The sequence below is a fragment of the Euleptes europaea genome, chromosome 18 (assembly GCF_029931775.1).
Source record: "Euleptes europaea isolate rEulEur1 chromosome 18, rEulEur1.hap1, whole genome shotgun sequence".
NCBI lineage: Eukaryota > Metazoa > Chordata > Lepidosauria > Squamata > Sphaerodactylidae > Euleptes > Euleptes europaea.
The window spans coordinates 21663011-21682039 of record NC_079329.1 but is presented as its reverse complement, the minus strand read 5'-3'; the positions used below and the strand labels follow the sequence as shown (position 1 = coordinate 21682039).

At 46.1% G+C, this 19029-nt stretch overlaps 1 protein-coding gene across 1 annotated transcript in view; it reads left to right on the top strand.

Moving 5' to 3' along the window:
* Positions 1 to 19029, top strand: part of CPT1C (carnitine palmitoyltransferase 1C) — a 44252-nt gene that overhangs the window by 11846 nt on the left and 13377 nt on the right. Inside the window, exons 2-10 of the mRNA XM_056863912.1 lie at positions 3712 to 3876; positions 5295 to 5434; positions 7322 to 7493; positions 9648 to 9749; positions 11859 to 11996; positions 12804 to 12881; positions 13691 to 13798; positions 15382 to 15469; positions 17873 to 18068. Coding sequence (XP_056719890.1) covers positions 3736 to 3876; positions 5295 to 5434; positions 7322 to 7493; positions 9648 to 9749; positions 11859 to 11996; positions 12804 to 12881; positions 13691 to 13798; positions 15382 to 15469; positions 17873 to 18068 — 1163 coding nt within the window. The 5' untranslated portion in view covers positions 3712 to 3735. The remainder of the gene's footprint in view (positions 1 to 3711; positions 3877 to 5294; positions 5435 to 7321; positions 7494 to 9647; positions 9750 to 11858; positions 11997 to 12803; positions 12882 to 13690; positions 13799 to 15381; positions 15470 to 17872; positions 18069 to 19029) is intronic.

Sequence of the window (19029 nt, the reverse complement as noted above, 5' to 3'; positions counted from 1 at the left end):
CTGGCCCAAGGTCACCCAGCAGGCTTCACGTGGAGGAGGGGGGAATCGAACCCAGTTCTCCAGATTAGAGTCCGCTGCTCTTAACCACTACACCAGTTTGTATCCACATAGCTATGGTATGGGCAGCAAGATGCCACTGGTGTTAACTATGGTCCCCGTCGGGACTGGTATTCTCTGGAGAAAGGAGTCTGTATCATATACCCAGGTGTGCCCCAGAGACAGCTTGAGCACCAACTCAATCTCTCCTCCCTATACCATAGACCAGTGGTTCCCAAACTTTTCGGGCCACTGCCCCCTCAGTTCCACAAACTCAACCCCAGCGCCCCCTACCCTATCCTATAAAAAGCATTATTCAAAATAGGGGTTTGCATGACTCACTAAAGATAATAACAATAAAATTTCAAAACAGTAACAATTAATTGCACATCTATTCAAAATCAAATTAAAACTTTTTAGTTGAAATGTATTCAACAAAACTGATGAACTTGATCCAGTAGTACCAGCTCTTCAAAGTCTGGGGGGAAAAAATTCTGATCATTTCCACTAGATTTGCCAGCATGGTGCCATAGCTTGATCTATTGTAAATTAGCGAACAACACAGTTGAAGGGGCCCACCTCTAGCACCCGCCCACTGCCTTCTTGCCTCTTAGTGCCCCCCTAAGAGCCAGTTGGTATAATGGTTAAGAGCGGTGGTTTGGAGCGGTGGACTCTAATCTGGAGAACCGGGTTTGATTCCCCCACTCCTCCACATGAGCGGCGGAGGCTAATCTGGTGAACTAAGTTGGTTTCCCCACTGCTACACACGAGGCCAGCTGGGTGACCTTGAGCTAGTCACAGTTCTCTTAGAGCTCACTCAACCCCACCTACCTCACAGGGTGTCTGTTGTGGGGAGGGGAAGGGAAGGTGATTGTAAGCCGCTTTGATTCTCCCTTAAGTGGTAGAGAAAGTCGGCATATAAAAACCAACTCTTCTTCTTCCCTAGGCAATCCCACTGCCCCCCACGGGGTGGTACTGCCCACTGTGGGAACCACTGTCATAGACAGTATGACTATGAAACTTTAGCCCCTTTTGGTCCTCTTTACCCACACCTAATATTGTGACCTCACACTAGCATTGGCAATGAAGTCAGCACAGTTGTGTGTGTGTGTGTGGGGCGGTGAGTTTGCTTAGAGCTGGGGAAGGGAGCCCAGGAACAACTGTAAGACACCATGGCTTTGGAGTATTTTAGAGGATGGTACAGATAGCAGGGTGGATTTGGGGAACCAGTATCCCTGATTTTCTCATAGGGAATGATAGACTCCAGTGGGTGGAAGTTGTGTCTGCAAACAGAGATTTCTGAGTTCTTGGTAAGAGATGGAATCAGTATCAGTGCCAGAATTCCTGGGGTTGCAGGTGTGGTGTGACTCAAAGCTGCTCAAGGTGTTCAAACCTTCCACTTTTGAGGGAGAGTGAGGTCTGCTCTTTCTTCAAACCCCCTTAATTGCCTGGCAATAATCTTCTGTTGCCATAGCAGCCAACCTTACAAGTCTCACCTTGGTAACATGTCAGAGGCGTGTGGCAAATTTTGTGCACAAAGCCAGCATCTCTCACATGGAGTTGATTCTCTCATGTGTATCCTTTGCAGGAAAAAAACCACACATGGGATACCAGATGTTTTTGGGCCCCTGGCCTGATGCAAAAAAGTCACTGTATATCAGTGGTTCCCAACCTTTTTTTGACCAGGGACCACTAGGACTTTTTTGTTCGGTGCAGGGACCTCAAGGTCCAAAATAAAAATTCCGAGAATTTGAAAATAAACTTTAATCATAACTGTTCATTAAACGTTAAACTTAGAATAATATTTGAATATATATATTTTATAATAGAAAACTTTTAATTGAAAATATTAATTTATTATGGGTTTATAACTTTGTTTCGCGGACCTTAATTCAGTTCTTGCGGACCCCTGGGGGTCCATGGACCCCGGTTGGGAACCAGTGCTGTATATGAAAGTGAAGCTGACTTGCTGATAGTTATATCTTTCCCAATGCTGAGATGCAGCTGATTCTGAGCCGGATTTAATGTTTATGGTTTTGTATCAGGGGTTTTGCATCTCTACAACCTGCTCTCTGTCTAATCTGCGCGCCCAATACTTTATTTGATCGTATTAATGGTGGAATGCTGGGGATTTAGTGTCCTTTTCACTTCTGTGGAGTTCCTTTTTCAGTCTGCCATTCTTCTTCTTTCTGTTCTTCCTCCTCCTCCTCCTCCTCATCATCATGAAAAAAAACAAGGAGTTTGGGGGCACCTGAGAAAATTCGGATTTATTGGTTAAGTCACAGTGTCAACTTGGCCCCGACCTATTGTAATGTTGTACACAAGCTAGTGTTTTGGTCCTGGTTTTCTGTCAGTCTCAGCACAATAGATCTGACTCGGCTCTCCTGTTTTTACAGCTGACACTAGAGTACCCGCAAAGGTTGATACAACGACGTGCAGGCAATTTTTTAATGTTGCGTTTGTGAATTCCACCTTGTTCTGTTTCTAGTAGATCCCTTTTTTTGTTGCAATGTTTAATAAAAGTAGGTGAGAGAGATAATGGTTTTGGAAATGACGTGTGGTCGCATGTTGTTAATGCACCCTCTAGCAGTGGCTGTTCTTTTTACAGTAGCTCCTGTGTATATAATTGTGACACATGATATTACAGGCCTGACCAGGGTATTTTCTTTCCCAGAAAAAGCAGACTGCAAGGTGTCTGTCCCATAACTATTGGAAAAATCAACTGAGAATAGCTTTATTTGAAGATTCCCACCATGAGCTAGCTTTGTACAGCCAAAGACATGCAGAGAAGCATTCGCATACAGCTGGGGAAGTTTGTTTCCCTGGAAATTTGCTGGAGCTCAGCGTCGAATATTCTTTGGACCCATTGCGAAGGAAAAGATTTCATCCTAAACCAGAAACAGGAGAATGATAATAGCTGCTGTAATTGTCTGATTCAGAAAATGGCTGTCCTGCTGTCTAAATGTTCTGCAGTTGGGAGTGTGAATTCATGAGAGATTGTCGAAGGCTTTCACGGTCAGAGTTCATTGGTTCTTGTAGGTTATCCGGGCTGTGTAACCGTGGTCTTGGTATTTTCTTTCCTGACGTTTCGCCAGCAGCTGTGGCAGGCATCTTCAGAGGAGTAACACTGAAGGACAGAGACACTGTCCTTCAGGCCATTTATTCATGGAAGGTTTTGCATTGAATTTGCCACCCTTTAGATGCACTTTCCCCCCATCCATATTCTCAAAACTCAACAATAAGCCGCCATGCAGAGTTTTGAGACTTCAGATGGGGAAAATGTGCATCTATAGAGTGACAAATCCAATGCAAAACCTTCCATGAATAAATGGCCTCAGTGTTACTCCTCTGAAGATGCCTGCCACAGCTGCTGGCGAAACGTCAGGAAAGAAAATACCAAGACCACGGTCACACAGCCCAGATAACCTACAAGAACTCATGAGATTGTCACATGAGAAGAGGGCTCTAGGAGAGGGTGTTGTACACGTAGGGTTTTGATCCATACATCAAGGGCTGAAACATGGGCTATCTTTTTCAAAATTTCAGATGCCCCTGCTGTTCCTCTCCCCCACCTTCCACCTTTGCTAGCTCCTTAGCTCTGATTCTACTCCCAAGGAGTTTCTGTAGGGACATTCAATCTGGGCTTATGTGATGGTTTGCTATGTCTTCCCTTAGCCAAGAAGCTAGAACCGTCCCGAGATGGCGGAGGCTCACCAGGCCGTGGCATTCCAGTTCACTATCTCTCCAGAGGGCTTTGACCTTCAGCTGAGCCATGAAGCCCTCAAGCAGGTCTATCTGTCGGGCCTGCGGTCCTGGAAGAAGAAAATCAACAAGTTGCGGGTAAGACAGGGGTGGCTGGGGGATCTTGGTTTACTCCAGGGACTCCAAGGTTGCTTTCACCCAGGGATGTTCCTCTGTGTTCCACGCCACAAACTGCTGCAGTTCTTCTGGGGCATTCCATATGCAATTGATAGCTGGTCGTTTCCCTTTTGTTTGTTTTTATCCCAGTTGAACAAAAGCAGCTTTGATACAATCTTTCCCAAAAAAATAAAAATAATACTCCAAGTGGGTTTGGGGAAAGGATGACATCCAAAATCCAGCTTTAAAAAATCAGTGGCTCCATCATGTGGAGGTTCCATCACTGCTGTAAATGCAAGGATTGAAACCAGACACAAACGGGGTACTGTCCCACTCCGTGTGGAAGTTACCTATGGGCGAAAACGCATGGTCGCTTTATCCTCCTTTAATCCCTGTTTTAGCCAAGATCGAACGCACATTAGGTGAAACGCATGCGTTGAATCCTGGCTGAATCCTGGCTGAAACAGGGATTGAAGGAGGATAAAGCGACCATGCGTTTTCGCCCCAAGTCTACCATTTTGCCGCTGTATTAAGAATTGATTTGTAATCTCAGGGAAGCTAGGAGGCTGAAAGAGAGTTGTGCTTGAGCCTTGAGAATAAGGAATTCTGAGCTCTCAGAAAGAGAAAGAGTCTCATAAAGCAAGAGTCTGGAAGATGAGGATTCAAGATTCTTGCAGAGTGGAAGAGTTTTGACAAGTCAGGGCAGAGGGGTTTGGGAGCCTTGCAAGACTCTGTGACATTTTATTACTAGGCCTCTTGGAAGTCAGCCAAGGGTTACTGAGAGGATGAAGCTGGCCGAGGGGCATAAAGAGGACCACGTGTTTTTGGTTTTGTTTGTTTTGTTCTGCAATAATTAAAATTCAATAACTGCTGCTACCCAGGAAGTGACTCTGGGAAAGCCGCTCTCTCCAGCGGGATGATGGTGGTGATAAGACTGATCTAACGGAGAGGGTTGTTGTGAAGATAACATCTGAGAAAATGTGTGATGGAATAATAGCTAGGAGCTACAAATCTGGTCCCTGGCTTCAATCCTGCTTATGCCATGAACCCATTAGATGGCCTTAGGCAGCCCTCCCCCAAAACTGTATTTATAACATGGTAATCATACAAAAGTACCTACAGGGTTATTATTTTAAGTGAAGTGAAAGACATGCTATGAATGATTTATATTATGTACTTTGGGCACCTAAAGCTGATATGTACCATAAATACAGAGTGTTCTTCAGAATCACAGATTGAAACCTTCCACCCATAAAGCACATTGAAGGAGGGTAGAGCTTGGTAGAGGTTTGGTAGGGGTTTGACAGGGAGCAGGAAGATGGCCATGCTGTGAATTGTTGTAACCTGCTCTTAGTTTCCCGACCCCTCATGTCTCTCTTTTTGTGACCCTCTTCCTACAGAACAGTTTTGTGACAGGAGTATACCCTGCCAGCCCTTCCAGTTGGCTGTTCATGGTTACTGCTATCTTGGTGACCCAATACTCTCGGCTTGACCCCTCCATGGGCATGATTGGAAAGATCAAGGAACACCTGCCGGTCAGGTATGGTGCTGAGAAAGAACAGGGGGGTAGTTGCTGAGTGACCCGCGGGAAGTTACACTAAAGGCCTAACTTGTAATACATTGTTCCCTCCTCAAGTCCATCCCCCGTTCTGTCAAGCAGACATCCGCTTGGCTGTCCAGGGTGAAACTTGATTCTCAGGTGTGTGTGGGCCCAATTCAGATCAGGACTGTAATGCGTGGGGAGAGGGGGCTTTCCCAATCTGAAATAGCCCCAGGCAGCTGCTGTTCACCCCATAGGTACATATGTAGCCCCCAACAGGGCAAATAGTGGTTCCCTGCGGCTGTTTCAGATCGGAAAAACCACATGGGGATGGCTTAAGCTCACTCTCTCTGCATGCTATACAGTCCCAATCTGAATCAGGCCCCATGCGCCTGGGAATCAAGCTTCACCTGAGAACTGTCAGCATGCCTCTGCTTGACAGGACTGAACGGGGACCTGGGGACAGACCTGGAAACAATATACCATGTTGTTAGGCTGTAAGATGCTCTTTGGAGAAGATTAATTAAAATCACACACAAACACACTCCAGAGATGTGTCAAACACAGAAGGATAAGGAGATTTTCTGTCCAGGGGACTCTCAGGGACAGCATTTTGGGGCTCATTTTGGGCTGCAGTGGGAGGGAGGAGGCCAGAAAACTGTGCTGCATGGACAGAGATCCTTCTGTCTGTAGAAACCCTCCTTTGGATCCAACCCATTGTTTTCTGTAGCACCAGAGAGACATGATCATTGCTGTAAACTATACAAGTAATCAGTTGATTTAGAAATAATGCTTTCTGCTCCCCTGGAGGGACTTTTTCAGCTTTGTACTTTTTTTGTGTGCTTCCATAATGAATTTGTCTATCCATATGCTATGTTGAAATTACATTATGATGATCAACCATCATAAGCAACAAGGGATTGTGAATTAACTGATGTACTTCATAGCCAGAGGATTCTACTGGCTTACTTTAGAAAAGGACTAGGGGGAAATTCACAGAGGATAAATCTTACCCAGTTCCAATGCAAAAAGAGGGTCTGTATGCAAACGAACATTGAGGCGTAACTTGATTATAACTTTCGGCGTATCTTCAAAGCGGCTGTTAAGTAGTAAACTACTGATAGAGTAACAGCCTTATCATTATTAGATATCAGATAGATAAAGTGGTAGTCATGAGAACATTCAGGAAAGTGTGAAATCAATGAAGTAATCAAATAAGATCTTATCAATGGCCATTAGATGCAATAGCTCTTACAGACCTTCCCTTTTCATGGATAGTTTATCTGATTCCCAAATACTAATCTTTATCCCCTCTACAAGTCAGCCCACTTCAATATTATTGACACTTTGACTAGGGAAATGGGCTCTGGTGAGGAGGGTGAATGGACCAAAAGGTTTCTGCTGGGAGACAGCTCACCAGTCACCCCCCAGGTTGCAAAATATTGTGCCGTGGGAATGAAGCTACGTCGCCTTAATGTACCGTACTTCCTTAATCTGTGGAATTGTAAAATTGGGTGATTTCTACTTTTGTTGGCCTTGGTTGTAAACATCTACTCTGTATGGCCAGTTTCTGTTTTACCTGTTTTATCTGGCATACCAGCCACAAATAAATATTTATTTACTTATTTACTAATCTTTATCCATGCTATTCTTGTTGTGAGCTTCCCAGGGTCATTTTTTGGCCACTGTTGAGGAAGTGCTGGAGTAGATGGTTTGAAATAGAATGACTGCAATAGGGGTGTGTGTTTGTGTAGTCTAGAACAGAGGGGCTGAAATCTAGAGTTGGGGATTATGTTTTTGTAAGATGGGTCCATTTGCTATATGGTCTGGTTTTTAAAAAAATTCTACCTCTCTCTCGTTTCTCTTCTCCATCACACTGACCCCCAGTGACTACCTGTCAGATCAGGGTCAGAACATACTCAGTGCCTTGGCCTTTTCCACGGGGCTATGGCTGGCCCTCATTGTGACTATGCGCAGCATTCTCAGGCTGCTCTTGTGCTACCATGGATGGATGTACGAGGAATATGGCAAGATGTCCAACGTCACCAAGATCTGGCTGGTATGTCAATCAATCAGTTAATCAATCAACCTTTATTGCAGGGGTGGGGAACCTTTTTTCCGCCAAGGGCCATTTGGATATTTATAACATCATTCGCGGGCCATACAAAATCATCAACTTAAAAATTAGCTGGCCAATAAGTTTCTCCACGGCCCGGGTGGGAAAGGATTAACACAGTTTCTTGGGCGGTCCTAGCAGCTCCATAGCTCACGACTCTTCTGCAAGGGGGGGGAAAGGTTCCTTTTCTTGGCAAAATAAACACATATCTGCCTTGAATAGAGGCTATTCCTGTCCGTGGAAGGGTGTGGATCACCAGTCTTAGATCCTTACGAGCTAGAGATCTGCCAGGACCCACAAAGATCCATATCAAATGATTTCGCAGGCCTTAAACGGCCCCCGGGCCTGACGTACTCATCCCTGCTTTATTGGCATATACTCAGAGACGTAGCATAAGCAGTGTACAAAATTCTCTGTCGATACATTTTCAGTTTAAATATAGCTTAACCTTTGGTCCTAATGTTGATGACTTCCATCAGAATTTCCACCACCTTTGAAGTGACTTCAGGAATAGAATTATTCATTAAAAACTGGCATACTGAGGATTCTTGGCTAGATTTCATTTTATCAATCAAGGGTAGAATTGTTTTCTTATGAGGGCCATCGTGCAGATGACAATTTAAGATTATATGCTGTAGTGTATCGTGTTGACTCAAGCCGCCTACACATAATCTTTCCTCAAAGGGAATATTTTTAAACCTACCATTTAATATCACCGAAGGAAGCGCATTAAGCCTGGCAAGCATAAATGCCCTCCGTTGAAGGGGTGGGATGTATTGCAAGACAGCCGTGGCCTCCTCCCTTTTCAGGGAGGGGCTGTAGCATGCAGAAGGTCCCAGGTTCAATTGCCAGCTCTGCAGTTAAAAGGATACGGCAGCAGGTAATGTGAAAGATCTATGCAGAGCTGGGCCTGTCTGAGTTGACAATACTGACTGTGATGGACCAAGGGTCTGATTCAAGTATAGGGCAGCTTCATGAATTCACTTTTGGGAAGCGAGTGAATAAATGGAGTATGAACCCACCTGTGGATGCTACACTATCACCATGGTGCAAAGGTAGAGGGGTAAGGAGAACAAACCGCATAGGGAAGAGAGATATATACAGAGGAACAAAGCCAGGTGAGATGCTTTGGGGAAGCCACCTGCCGATAGAGAATTATCGCATTAGTAGTAGGTTGGTTCTCAAGGAGCTGGTAAGCCTACAGCTGAGTGGTACCACTTCCGATGGAAGGTGTGGTCTCACAGGGTGGAATACCCTCTCTCTGTTCTCTCTTTCTCTCTGTCTGTCTGTCTGTCTGTCTCTCTCTCTCTCACACACACATAATTCCTGTACTTAGAAAACATAGCATGTTAGGGAGAAGACTGTGCTTAGAACCCTCCCTCTGACTTCTGTAGACATGGTGTAGTGGTTAAGAGTGGTGGTTTGGAGTGGTGGACTCTGATCAGGAGAACCAGGTTCGATTCCCCACCCCTCTACATGAGCGGCAGGCGCTAATCTGGTGAACCGGGTTGGTTTCCCCACTCCTCCGCATGAAGCCTTCTTGGTGACCTCGGGCTACTCACAGTTCTATTGAGAACTCTTTCAGCCCCACCTACCTCACAGGGTGTCTGTTGTGAGAGGGGAAGGGAAGGTTATTGTAAGCCGGTTTGAGTCGGCCTTAAGTGGTAGAGCACGTCGGCATATAAAAACCAACTCTTCTTCTTCTTCTTTTTGTGTGGAGGAACATTCAGTTCTTACCCTGGGTTTGTGTGTGAGTAAAGTGCTGTCAAGTCGCAGCCAACTTATGGCAACCCCTTTTGGGGGTTTTCATGGCAAGAGACGACCAGAGGTGGTTTGCCAGTGCCTTCCTCTGCACAGCAACCCTGGTCTTCCTTGGTGGTCTCCCATCCAAGTACTAACCAGGGCTGACCCTGCTTAGCTTCTGAGATCTGGTGAGATCAGGCTAGCCTGGGCCATCCAGGTCAGGGCAATCCTGGGTTTACCACTTGGGAAAGAGGCGGGGAGAGGACCTGATGGAAAGAATTAAGTAGGGGGATGGAAGGGAAAACAGAGTTTTGTTCCAACTGAAAACTCATTTATGTTTTTCCCTCCTTGCAGGCTCTGGTGAAAATCTTTGCTGGTCGGAAGCCCATGCTGTATAGCTATCAAGCCTCGCTGCCTCGTCTGCCTGTGCCGGCTATCAAGGATACTGTGAGACGAGTGAGTCCATTTGCGTTCTGCACCCTGCCCTCTCTTTTTAAAATACCATATATTATATTTAGAGAAAGCCATCCCCCAGGTGAGGCCTGGAGATCTCCCAGAATTACAGCTGATCTCCAGACTACAGAGATCAGTTCCCCTGAAGAAAATGGCTGCTTTGGAAGGTGGACTCTATGGCGTTATAACCCCGCCAAGGACCCTCCGTTCCCCAAACCCCACCTTGCCCAAGCTTAGCCCCCAAATCTCCAAAATATTTCCAACCTGGAATTGGTAAGCCTAATTATATTACATAATCCTTAATACATAAAGAGAAAAGAAGGGTTTTTATAACGATTAATTCAAAAAGCAAAAGCGCATGTTTAATCTCTTTTCCCCCCCATTATAGTATCTTTTTTTTCCCAAATGCCTGACTTTCACAAAACTTATCTGTACACTGCAAATTATTTCTTTGCACCCTTGGGTAATATGTTAATTGAGCTAATAAAACTACATTCCAAATGCAAGTAAGCCAGTCTTTTATAGAGAGCTTCCAATATGCCACAATAACCATCTTAAAAAAAAACCACAGCATATGATTCTACTAGGTAAGCAACGTTCACAAATATTTTTACAAATATGTTTACCTAGTAGAATCGCTGGGGCCATCGTGCTGTGTGTGTTTTTTAATTAGTTTTGTTCAGCATAGGTTTGTTTTTTCATTATTTGACAATAACCATCTTAGCAGCTGTCAGCAAAACTGAGACTAACTCCGTATCGGAAGAAACTACAAATCCTTTTAAGTATTGTCTGCCTGTCCTGGCTATCAAAGATACTATCTGCTGGGTGAGTCTGATTTAGGGTTGCCACCCTCCAGGTGTGACCTGGAGAGCTGCTTTTACAACTGATCTCCAGACTACAGAGATCATTTTCCCCGGGAGAAAATGGCTGCTCGGGTGGGTGGACTCTATGATACTATATCACGCTGAGGTCCCTCCCCTCACCATACCTAGCCCTCTCAGGCTCCACCCCCAAAATCTCCAGGTTTTTTCCAACCCAGGGCTGGCAATCCTAGTCTGATTGTGTTCTGCACCCTTCCCTCTTTGAAGAAGCCATCAGAGGGCTAACTGCATGGAGAGCCCTTTTCAGGTTTAATACTTTAGGCTGAAGCAAGGCTCATGCCTGAATTATTTAAAAAAAACAAAAACAACAAAAACCCTCAATGCCTTCACATAGAAAAGCAACATGCCATGGAGATGGCTGGGATAAAACTCTGTGATGCTAGATTTCTAAATGTGGGGAGGCTTTTAAAATTTCCTTTTAGAGGGGTAGCATTCAGACATATTATTCCCCACCTGTGAACACACATGAATACACACATGAAGCTGCCTTATACTGAATCAGACCCTCGGTCCATCCAAGTCAGTATTGTCTACTCAGACCGGCAGCAGCTCTCCAGGGTCTCAGGCGGAGGTCTTTCACATCACCTACTTGCCTGGTTCCTTTAACTGAAGATGCCGGGGATTGGACCTGGGACCTTCTGCATGCCAAGCAGATGCTCTACCACTGAGCCACAGCCCCTCCCTGGTATTGCCAGTTAAGTCAGCACTGTCTACTCAGACCGGCAGTGGCTCTCCAGGGTCTCAGGCAGAGGTCTTTCACGTCACCTACTTGCATGGTCCCTTTAACTGGAGATGCCGGGTACAGAACCTGGGACCTTCTGCATGCCAAGCAGGTGCTCTACCACTGAGCCATAGCCCCTCTCACTGCAGACTGCAGTGCTATAGCCTTGGAGAGTTGCTTCAGTGGAGCCCAGGCCCTGGTGACGATGGTGGTCACTTGGCTTCCCTATTGCCTCCGCCTGTGCGGCTGCTACTGGTTGGGTCCGAACAGCACCACTAAGGCTTGTCTAGCCTTGCTTTCACAGCCTTCCAAGGCAGGTTCCGATAGGGAACTCTCCAAACAGGATAACAAGCCAGCTTGCCCCACCTCCTCTTCTATAGGACCTTCTTGTCCAAACTGGTTTTCACAGAGCAGATGTGCAAGAACAGGTTGCTGGTTGGACTGAAGCAAATCAATGGTTCTTTGCTGCCACAGTCTCTTGATCCCATGCCTTTCTCCCCCTTCCCCCAGTACCTTGAGTCCGTACGGCCTCTTATGACGGATGACGAGTTCCAGCGTATGACGTGTCTCGTCCGCGACTTCGAACGGTCCCTGGGACCTCGTTTGCAGTGGTACCTCAAGCTTAAGTCTTGGTGGGCGTCCAACTATGTGAGTGGTCCTCAAAAGGGGGAGAGGGATGTAAAACCTCGGAAGGTTCTTATTACCATGGATGGTGGACTTGTCTGAAGTTGCAGTCTTATTGGAAAGCGATTCATAAAGAACTACAGAAGATGTTCCAACAAAAATTTACCCTGGATCCTAAGAATTTGTTGCTAGGTGTAATGCCAATGGAATTGTCTCCACAGCTGAAAGACTTGTTTAAGTATGCTGCTACTGCGGCTAGAGTTATTCTTGCAAAAAGATGGAAACAACCATCCCTCCCAGATGTGGAGGAATGGAAGGATAAACTAATGTAGTATGCAGTTATGGCCAAAATGGCCCATATGATGAACAAAACTGACGATGTGACTTACGATCGATATACTGATAAATGGAAACTGTTTTACAGATACTTTGAGGATGAAAGTTAATCGAAACAACGTTAAAAATCAAACACTATAAAACCATAAGACAGAAAAATTGTTTGGATGGTTATAAAACACATAAGATGGTTATCCTTTGAATGCATTTATATTCTTGCCCGGATAATCGCTAACAACAAAAGTTATGAAAGTTACAACATAGTCTGCTAGATTAATCTTTCAAGCCGAAGTGTTTATGCGGTTCTTCTTTTTATCTTTAGACGGACATCCCGTTACGACCCATCCCTTTTTCCCCCTTCTGTACCCCTAATATAAAATAAATAAAATATATATTAAAAAAGGGGGAGGAGAGGATGCTCCTCTGAGTATACAAACAGAACGCGAGTGTGTGTGTGTGTCTGTCTGTTTCAATTCTCCTTTCTGACCTCCCCAGGTGAGTGACTGGTGGGAACAGTACATTTACCTCAGCTCACGAGGCCCTCTGATGGTCAATAGCAACTATTATGCGATGGTGAGTGTTCAGAAACCGGGAAAAGATTTTGTGTTGTCATAGGATTCAGCCCTATGTGTGTGTGTAAAGTGCCGTCAAGTCGCAGCCGACTTATGGCAACCCCTTTTGGGGTTTTCATGGCAAGAGACGAACAGAGGTGGTTTGCCAGTGCCTTCCCCTGCACAGCAACCCTGGTCTTCCTTGGTGGTCTCCCATCCAAATACTAACCAGGGTTCAGCCCTATAAAAGGCTCAAAACATACCTTTCATAAACATATTTTTCATTTATATAATCTATTTTAATATAACATTTTAAATTAATATTTTACATTATTATGTAAAAGGCCTTTTATTCAGATCTGTTGAATTTTTTTCGTCTTTTCATATATTTCATTGCTTTTATCTTACATTTATTATTCTGAAGCTTTGTCAAAATAAAAAGAACTTTAACAGTTCAAATAAGTTGAACACATGAACACATGAAGCTGCCTTATACTGAATCAGACCCTCGGTCCATCAAAGTAAGTATTGTCTACTCAGACTGGTAGCAGCTTTCCAGGGTCTCAGGCAGGGGTCTTTCACATCACCTACTTGCCTACTCCCTTTAACTGGAGATGCTGAGGACTGAACCTGGGACCTTCTGCATGCCAAGCAGAAGTTGTATCTGTGCCTGAGGTGGTTACGTTAAGTAAGATAACATTTCTCCTTAGGGAGAGATAAATTCTATAATCCTAACCACTAAGCACCATAGCAGATTGGCTTCAGTGTGTACGTTGGTGTGGGGGGATACTTCCAGCTTCTTTGACCCCTTCCTGTGCACTCGTTTTGTAGGATTTCCTATTTGTTACCCCAACTCCAGTCCAGGCCGCTCGCGCTGGGAACCTTGTCTATGCCATGTTGTTGTACCGACGGAAGCTCACCCGAGAGGAGATCAAGCCTGTAAGTGAGAACAAAATCTGGGTAACTGTGGTGGATTGGGGGTGGGGGGTGGAGCAGCTGGAAGCTTTTTGCTCCCAAAATGTTGAGGTAGAGATTGGGCCGTGTTGGAATTCAGCGTAGACCCAACCTACCTTTTCTCCCTCTCTCATCATACTAGAACGCGGTGTCATCCGCTTAAGCTGGAGGGTGAGAGATTCAAAACAGATAAAAGGAAGTATTTCTTCACACGACACATAGTTAAATTGCGAAACTCCCTGCCCCTGGATGTGTTGATGGCTGCCAACTTGGAAGGCTTTGAGAGGGGAGTGGACATGTTCATGGAGGAGAGGGCTATCCATGGCTACTAGTCCAAATGAATACTATTCATGATGCATACCTATTCTCTCCAGGATCAGAGGAACATGCAAAATATATTAGGTGCTGTAAAACACAGGCAGGATGGTGCTGCTGCAGTCGCCTTGTTTGTGGCTTCCTAGAGGCACCTGGTTGGCCGCCGTGTGAACAGACTGCTGGACTTGATGGACCCTGGTCTGATCCAGCGGGGCTTTTCTTATGTTCCTACCTAGATATTTTTCCCTTGGGTCACTTTTCCCAGAGGTCTCTCTGCTAAAGTTCTGGACTCAGTCATGTTCAAGCATGAACCTAAACTGCCATCACAATATTTTTACTCAGCTCTTATAAAGGGAATACAGCAAATTTTGCCCTGTGTGCAGGATCTGAACTTTAAGTCACTCTGTGTGCAGTCAAAGCTACATCAAGGACACCATGACAGTAGTTTTCAGAAGTTCCTTTTCTAGCCAGCATGCCTTGTGTTAATTGGAGGGGTGTGCGTGGCCTAAAATTTTCAGGTTTTGGTTCTCTTGAGAGAGAGAGAGCCAGCGTGGTGTTGTGGTTAAGAGCAGTGGTTTGGAGTGGTGGAGTCTGATCTGGAGAACCAGGTTTGATTCCCCACTCCTCCACATGAGCGGTGGACGCTAATCTGATGAACTGGATTGGTTTCCCCACTCCTACACACAAAGCCAGCTGGGTGACCTTGGGCAAGTCACACTCTCTCAGCCTCACCCACCTCACAGGGTGTCTGCTACGGGGAGGGGAAGGGAAGGTGATTGTAAGCCAGTATGAGTCTCCCTTAAGTGTAGAGAAAGTCGGCATATAAAAACCAACTCTTCTTGTTCCTTACTTATTTAACAAATCCTTTCTCAGTTGACTTTAAACGGTCCTTAACTGTGTGTTGTTCATTGGGGGTTACCGCACTTTGTATTCCCAGCGATGTATTAAGAGTTTGAAAATGTTATAAAAAACATTGCTTTAAAAGGGGTTTTGGATACCACGGCTTATAAATGGTTGGAAGAAGTCTTCACAGCTAAAGGGGCCAAACAAAGTGCAAACAGTATAACGTTGTCAAACTCTTTATACATCGGTGGGAATACATAGAAAGTGTGAACAGTATTTTTTATAACATTTTCAAACTCTTAATACATCGCTGGGAATACAAGTGCGGTAACCATCATTGATTCCTCGCCCCCCGTTTTTGTATGTTTTCTCCCAATCTAATCCTGGGGTCCCCTCCCATCTCAAAACAGAACACAATCCCTTCTTCCTGCATCCCCCTCTGTGCAGTTCAGTGGGAACGTCTCTTCAACACCACCCGGATACCTGGGGTGGGGCTGGGTAAGTGACTCAGGAGGCACTGTGAAACAAACCCCCCACCCTACCCCCCGGCCAGGGGCCTTTTGCAGGGTGCCTCTGCTTTGTGGTGTCTCTTGACGGGCTTTCTGATCCGGTTCCGAATTCTGAGATGCCAGAATTTTACTCTTGAGAACCCCACTGTCCTAGATAAAGGTTGAATTCTACAAATCTGTCGCCACCCGCAGCCTTTCTGGATCTCTTGCTGCCCCTGCTGTGCGTCATGAGGACACGCGCATGCAAGGCTCAGATGCCCCCGTCTTGGATATTACATTTTGCAGTCTTGGATATTACATTTTGAGCTTTGCCCTGCATGCTTTGGCTTGACCTTTCTAACTTTTTGGGAGAAGGGATCTGGGCACTTGTGTTGGAGGGTTCTTGATGTTGTCTGGGGGCTGAGAGTATCCCCCCCCCCCAAGGCAGCTTTGCAGGCATAACATCTTGACTGCTTCTCTCTCCATTTCTCTCTTTCCCCCCTTCTGCCTCTGCTTCCCCCAGATGATGATCCAGGGCTGCCTGCCCATGTGCTCGGCTCAATTTGAACGCATGTTTAATACAACCCGCATCCCAGCCATGGAGGGAGGTATGATGCTCCAGCGCACTTTATTCCCCCCTCAAGAACCTGCTGGGGAGTGCTTGAAACATTCTCCCCTTCTTTTTTGAACCCTTCCCTTTGCTGTTTTGGGGAACTCAGTTCTCTCCCTCAAGAATGGGGGGAGGGCCCTTCAGGAATGGGGGAACCGAAACTGAACACATGAGGCTGCCTTATACTGAGTAAGACTATTGGTCTGTCCAGGTCAGTATTGTTTACTCTGGCAGGCAGTGGCTCTCCAAGGTCTCTGGCAGGGGTCCTTCCCATTCATTTTCAACTGGAGATGGTGGGGCTTGAACCCGGGACCTTCTGCATGCAAAGCAGATGTTTTACCGTTGAGCCACAGCCCCTCCCTACTTGGAGTTGGGCCCCTTGGAGTGGGGCAGTTCCTTTTATTGTCACCTTCTCCCAAAACAGCAGAGGTGGTTTCACAGGAAGGGGGGAAAATGACGTTCTTTCCCTCAAATTTCCATTCTGTGATAATGACGAGGATGTGAGGGAACGGGTTTGGCTAAAGGGCGAAAGGGGACTGGCAAAGAGTGGGGAATCGGGGAGAACATTAGCCAGGGCAGAAGTGAAAGTGTGGGGGAGATGTAAGTAGGCAGGAGATTGAGGCAGATGGCGTGCCCGTGGACGGGGAGGTTAGGATCGGTTGATAAATGAGGCTCGGAAAATAGCGGGGGCTCGAAAAACTATGTGGAATGAGTTGCCAGTGAGGATATCAGGGGAGGAATGACGATGCTGAAATCTCCAATGGGTCCTTCACTGTGAGAACTCGCTGATTCCCACAAGAAGGTCCCTGGCAAAGAAGCAGCTAATCTGTAGCCTGGAGATCAATTGTAATTCCAGAATTTCAGCCTCCACCTGGAACCTAGCAGCAGGGTGCGCCATACGGCAGCACATCCCTGCTGAGCCCCCACCCCAGTTTCCCCCCTCAAATCTCCAGTAATTTCCCAACCGGAGCTAGCAACTCCATGTGCTACTTTTCTACGTGCGAGTTTCATTTTTCAATGCGAAGGAACGTCCAACGCTGGAATCTACTTCCTGCGATCTGAAGGGGGTGCCTTTTGCCACCTCAGCGTTCTGCTTCCGCACCGCCTGTGAGGTTCTCCAGCCAACCTCGGCAATCCCAAAAAGTCACTCGCTCAGACAGGCAGGTCTAAAGCAGGTAAACGTTTATTCAGGAGCCGCAGATACAGCATTAAGCAATCCACAGGTTCAAAGCTGCTGATGACAAACCAAACTACAAAGCATAACTTTAAGCACAGAGTCATCCCAGGTACAAAACCAAGCGGCCTGGGAATTAGGAGATAACGGTGCCTGGTAGGACGTAGGGAGTGAGCAAGCCATAATACTGAAGTTGCCTGCTAGAGACTCAAAGTCAGAGCAGGGGGGCAGAGCAGGGAGGGAGGAAAGGAGCGGAGACAGCTTGAACGGTTCAGAGAAGCGAAACCAAAGGTTAACACTTGAACAGCAATGGGCCTAACTCATGTCAAGAGCCATGGACAGCATGACTCCTGACAGCTTGAACATCTCAGAGAAACAAAACCACTCGATACACTTGAACAGTAAAACCAATAGATACACTTGAACAGAAATAAGCATGAATAAGCATGACTCTTGGCATGACTCTTGACACCGCCTCCTCATTCTCCTGCATATGTAAACCCGCTCAGGATCCTGTTTAACCACAAATGCCAGGGGATTGAACTTGAAACCGCCTGCGAAGCTAGTGCTTTACCGCAAATCGCTAGCCTTCACACCCACTGCCTTTCCTCCCCACCCCCCACCCCCAGACCGAATACAGCATTTGAGAGACAGCAAGCACATCGCAGTATACCACGCCGGGCGCTTCTTTCGGGTCTGGTTGTACCACAACGGGAGGCTGCTGCAACCTCGGGAGCTTCAGGCGCAGTTTCAGTCGATTCTGGACGACTCGACGCCACCTCTGCCTGGCGAAGAGAAGCTGCCGGTCATGACTGCTGGAGAGAGGTAGACCACCCTTGCCTTGACCCACCTCTCTAATGCTCCGGCAACAGCAACTCCCTATGTTCCCGTGGTCCTGAACACTGAACACATGAAGCTGCCTTATACTAAATCAGACCCTTGGTCCATCAAAGTCAGTATTGTCTATTCAGACGGGCAGCGGCTCTCCAGGGTCTCAGGCAGAGGTCTTTCACATCACCTACTTGCCTTGTCCCTTTAACTGGAGATGCCGGGGATTGAACCTGGGACCTTCTGCATGCCAGGCAGATGCTCTACCACTGAGCTAAAGCCCTTCCCCACATCCTTACCTGACCCTTCTATATCCCCTCTTTCCTATCAACTCTTCAAGGAAGGAGAAATGTGCTTGATTTTCTTCCAGTGGAATCAGGGAATAGTTCAGGCTCTGCAGCTCAAAGCCAATATATAAACTTGGAAAGAACAGGTTTAAATACAGTCAGTCCTTTTATCCCCCTCTAGAGGTGTGTGTTTAATGTTAAGTTACAGATGAATGACAATGCATATATAATTGATCAGTTTTTCTCTTTATAATATCCTTTAAAGAATTGTTGAGACAGAATCAGAAAGAACCTTTTTTGTAATTCTATGATAAGAACGGCTCTCAAATGTATATTCCTGTAACTCCATCCTAGGGCCAATTCACAGATGGTCCCCCTAATGGAGAAGTGTGTGTGTGTGTGTGTGTGTGTGTGTGTTCAGAAAACACTTCCTTTCTTCTAAAGAAGACGGGATGCCCTTGCTTGGGTGGTGTGAGCAAGAGGGATCTGGCGGGACTGTTTTTATAAGGTTGCCAGTGGACAGGTTAAAAATGTTCTTAGTAGAGAGTTTAATGAGTGGGCAAATTAAGCTTTTCATGGCATACTATCACTTGATTTTGGCTCGCAGAGTAAACCGATATCAAAAGGACAGCTGGAGGAACCAGTTCAAAAGTTGGTGACTTTACTCTCTC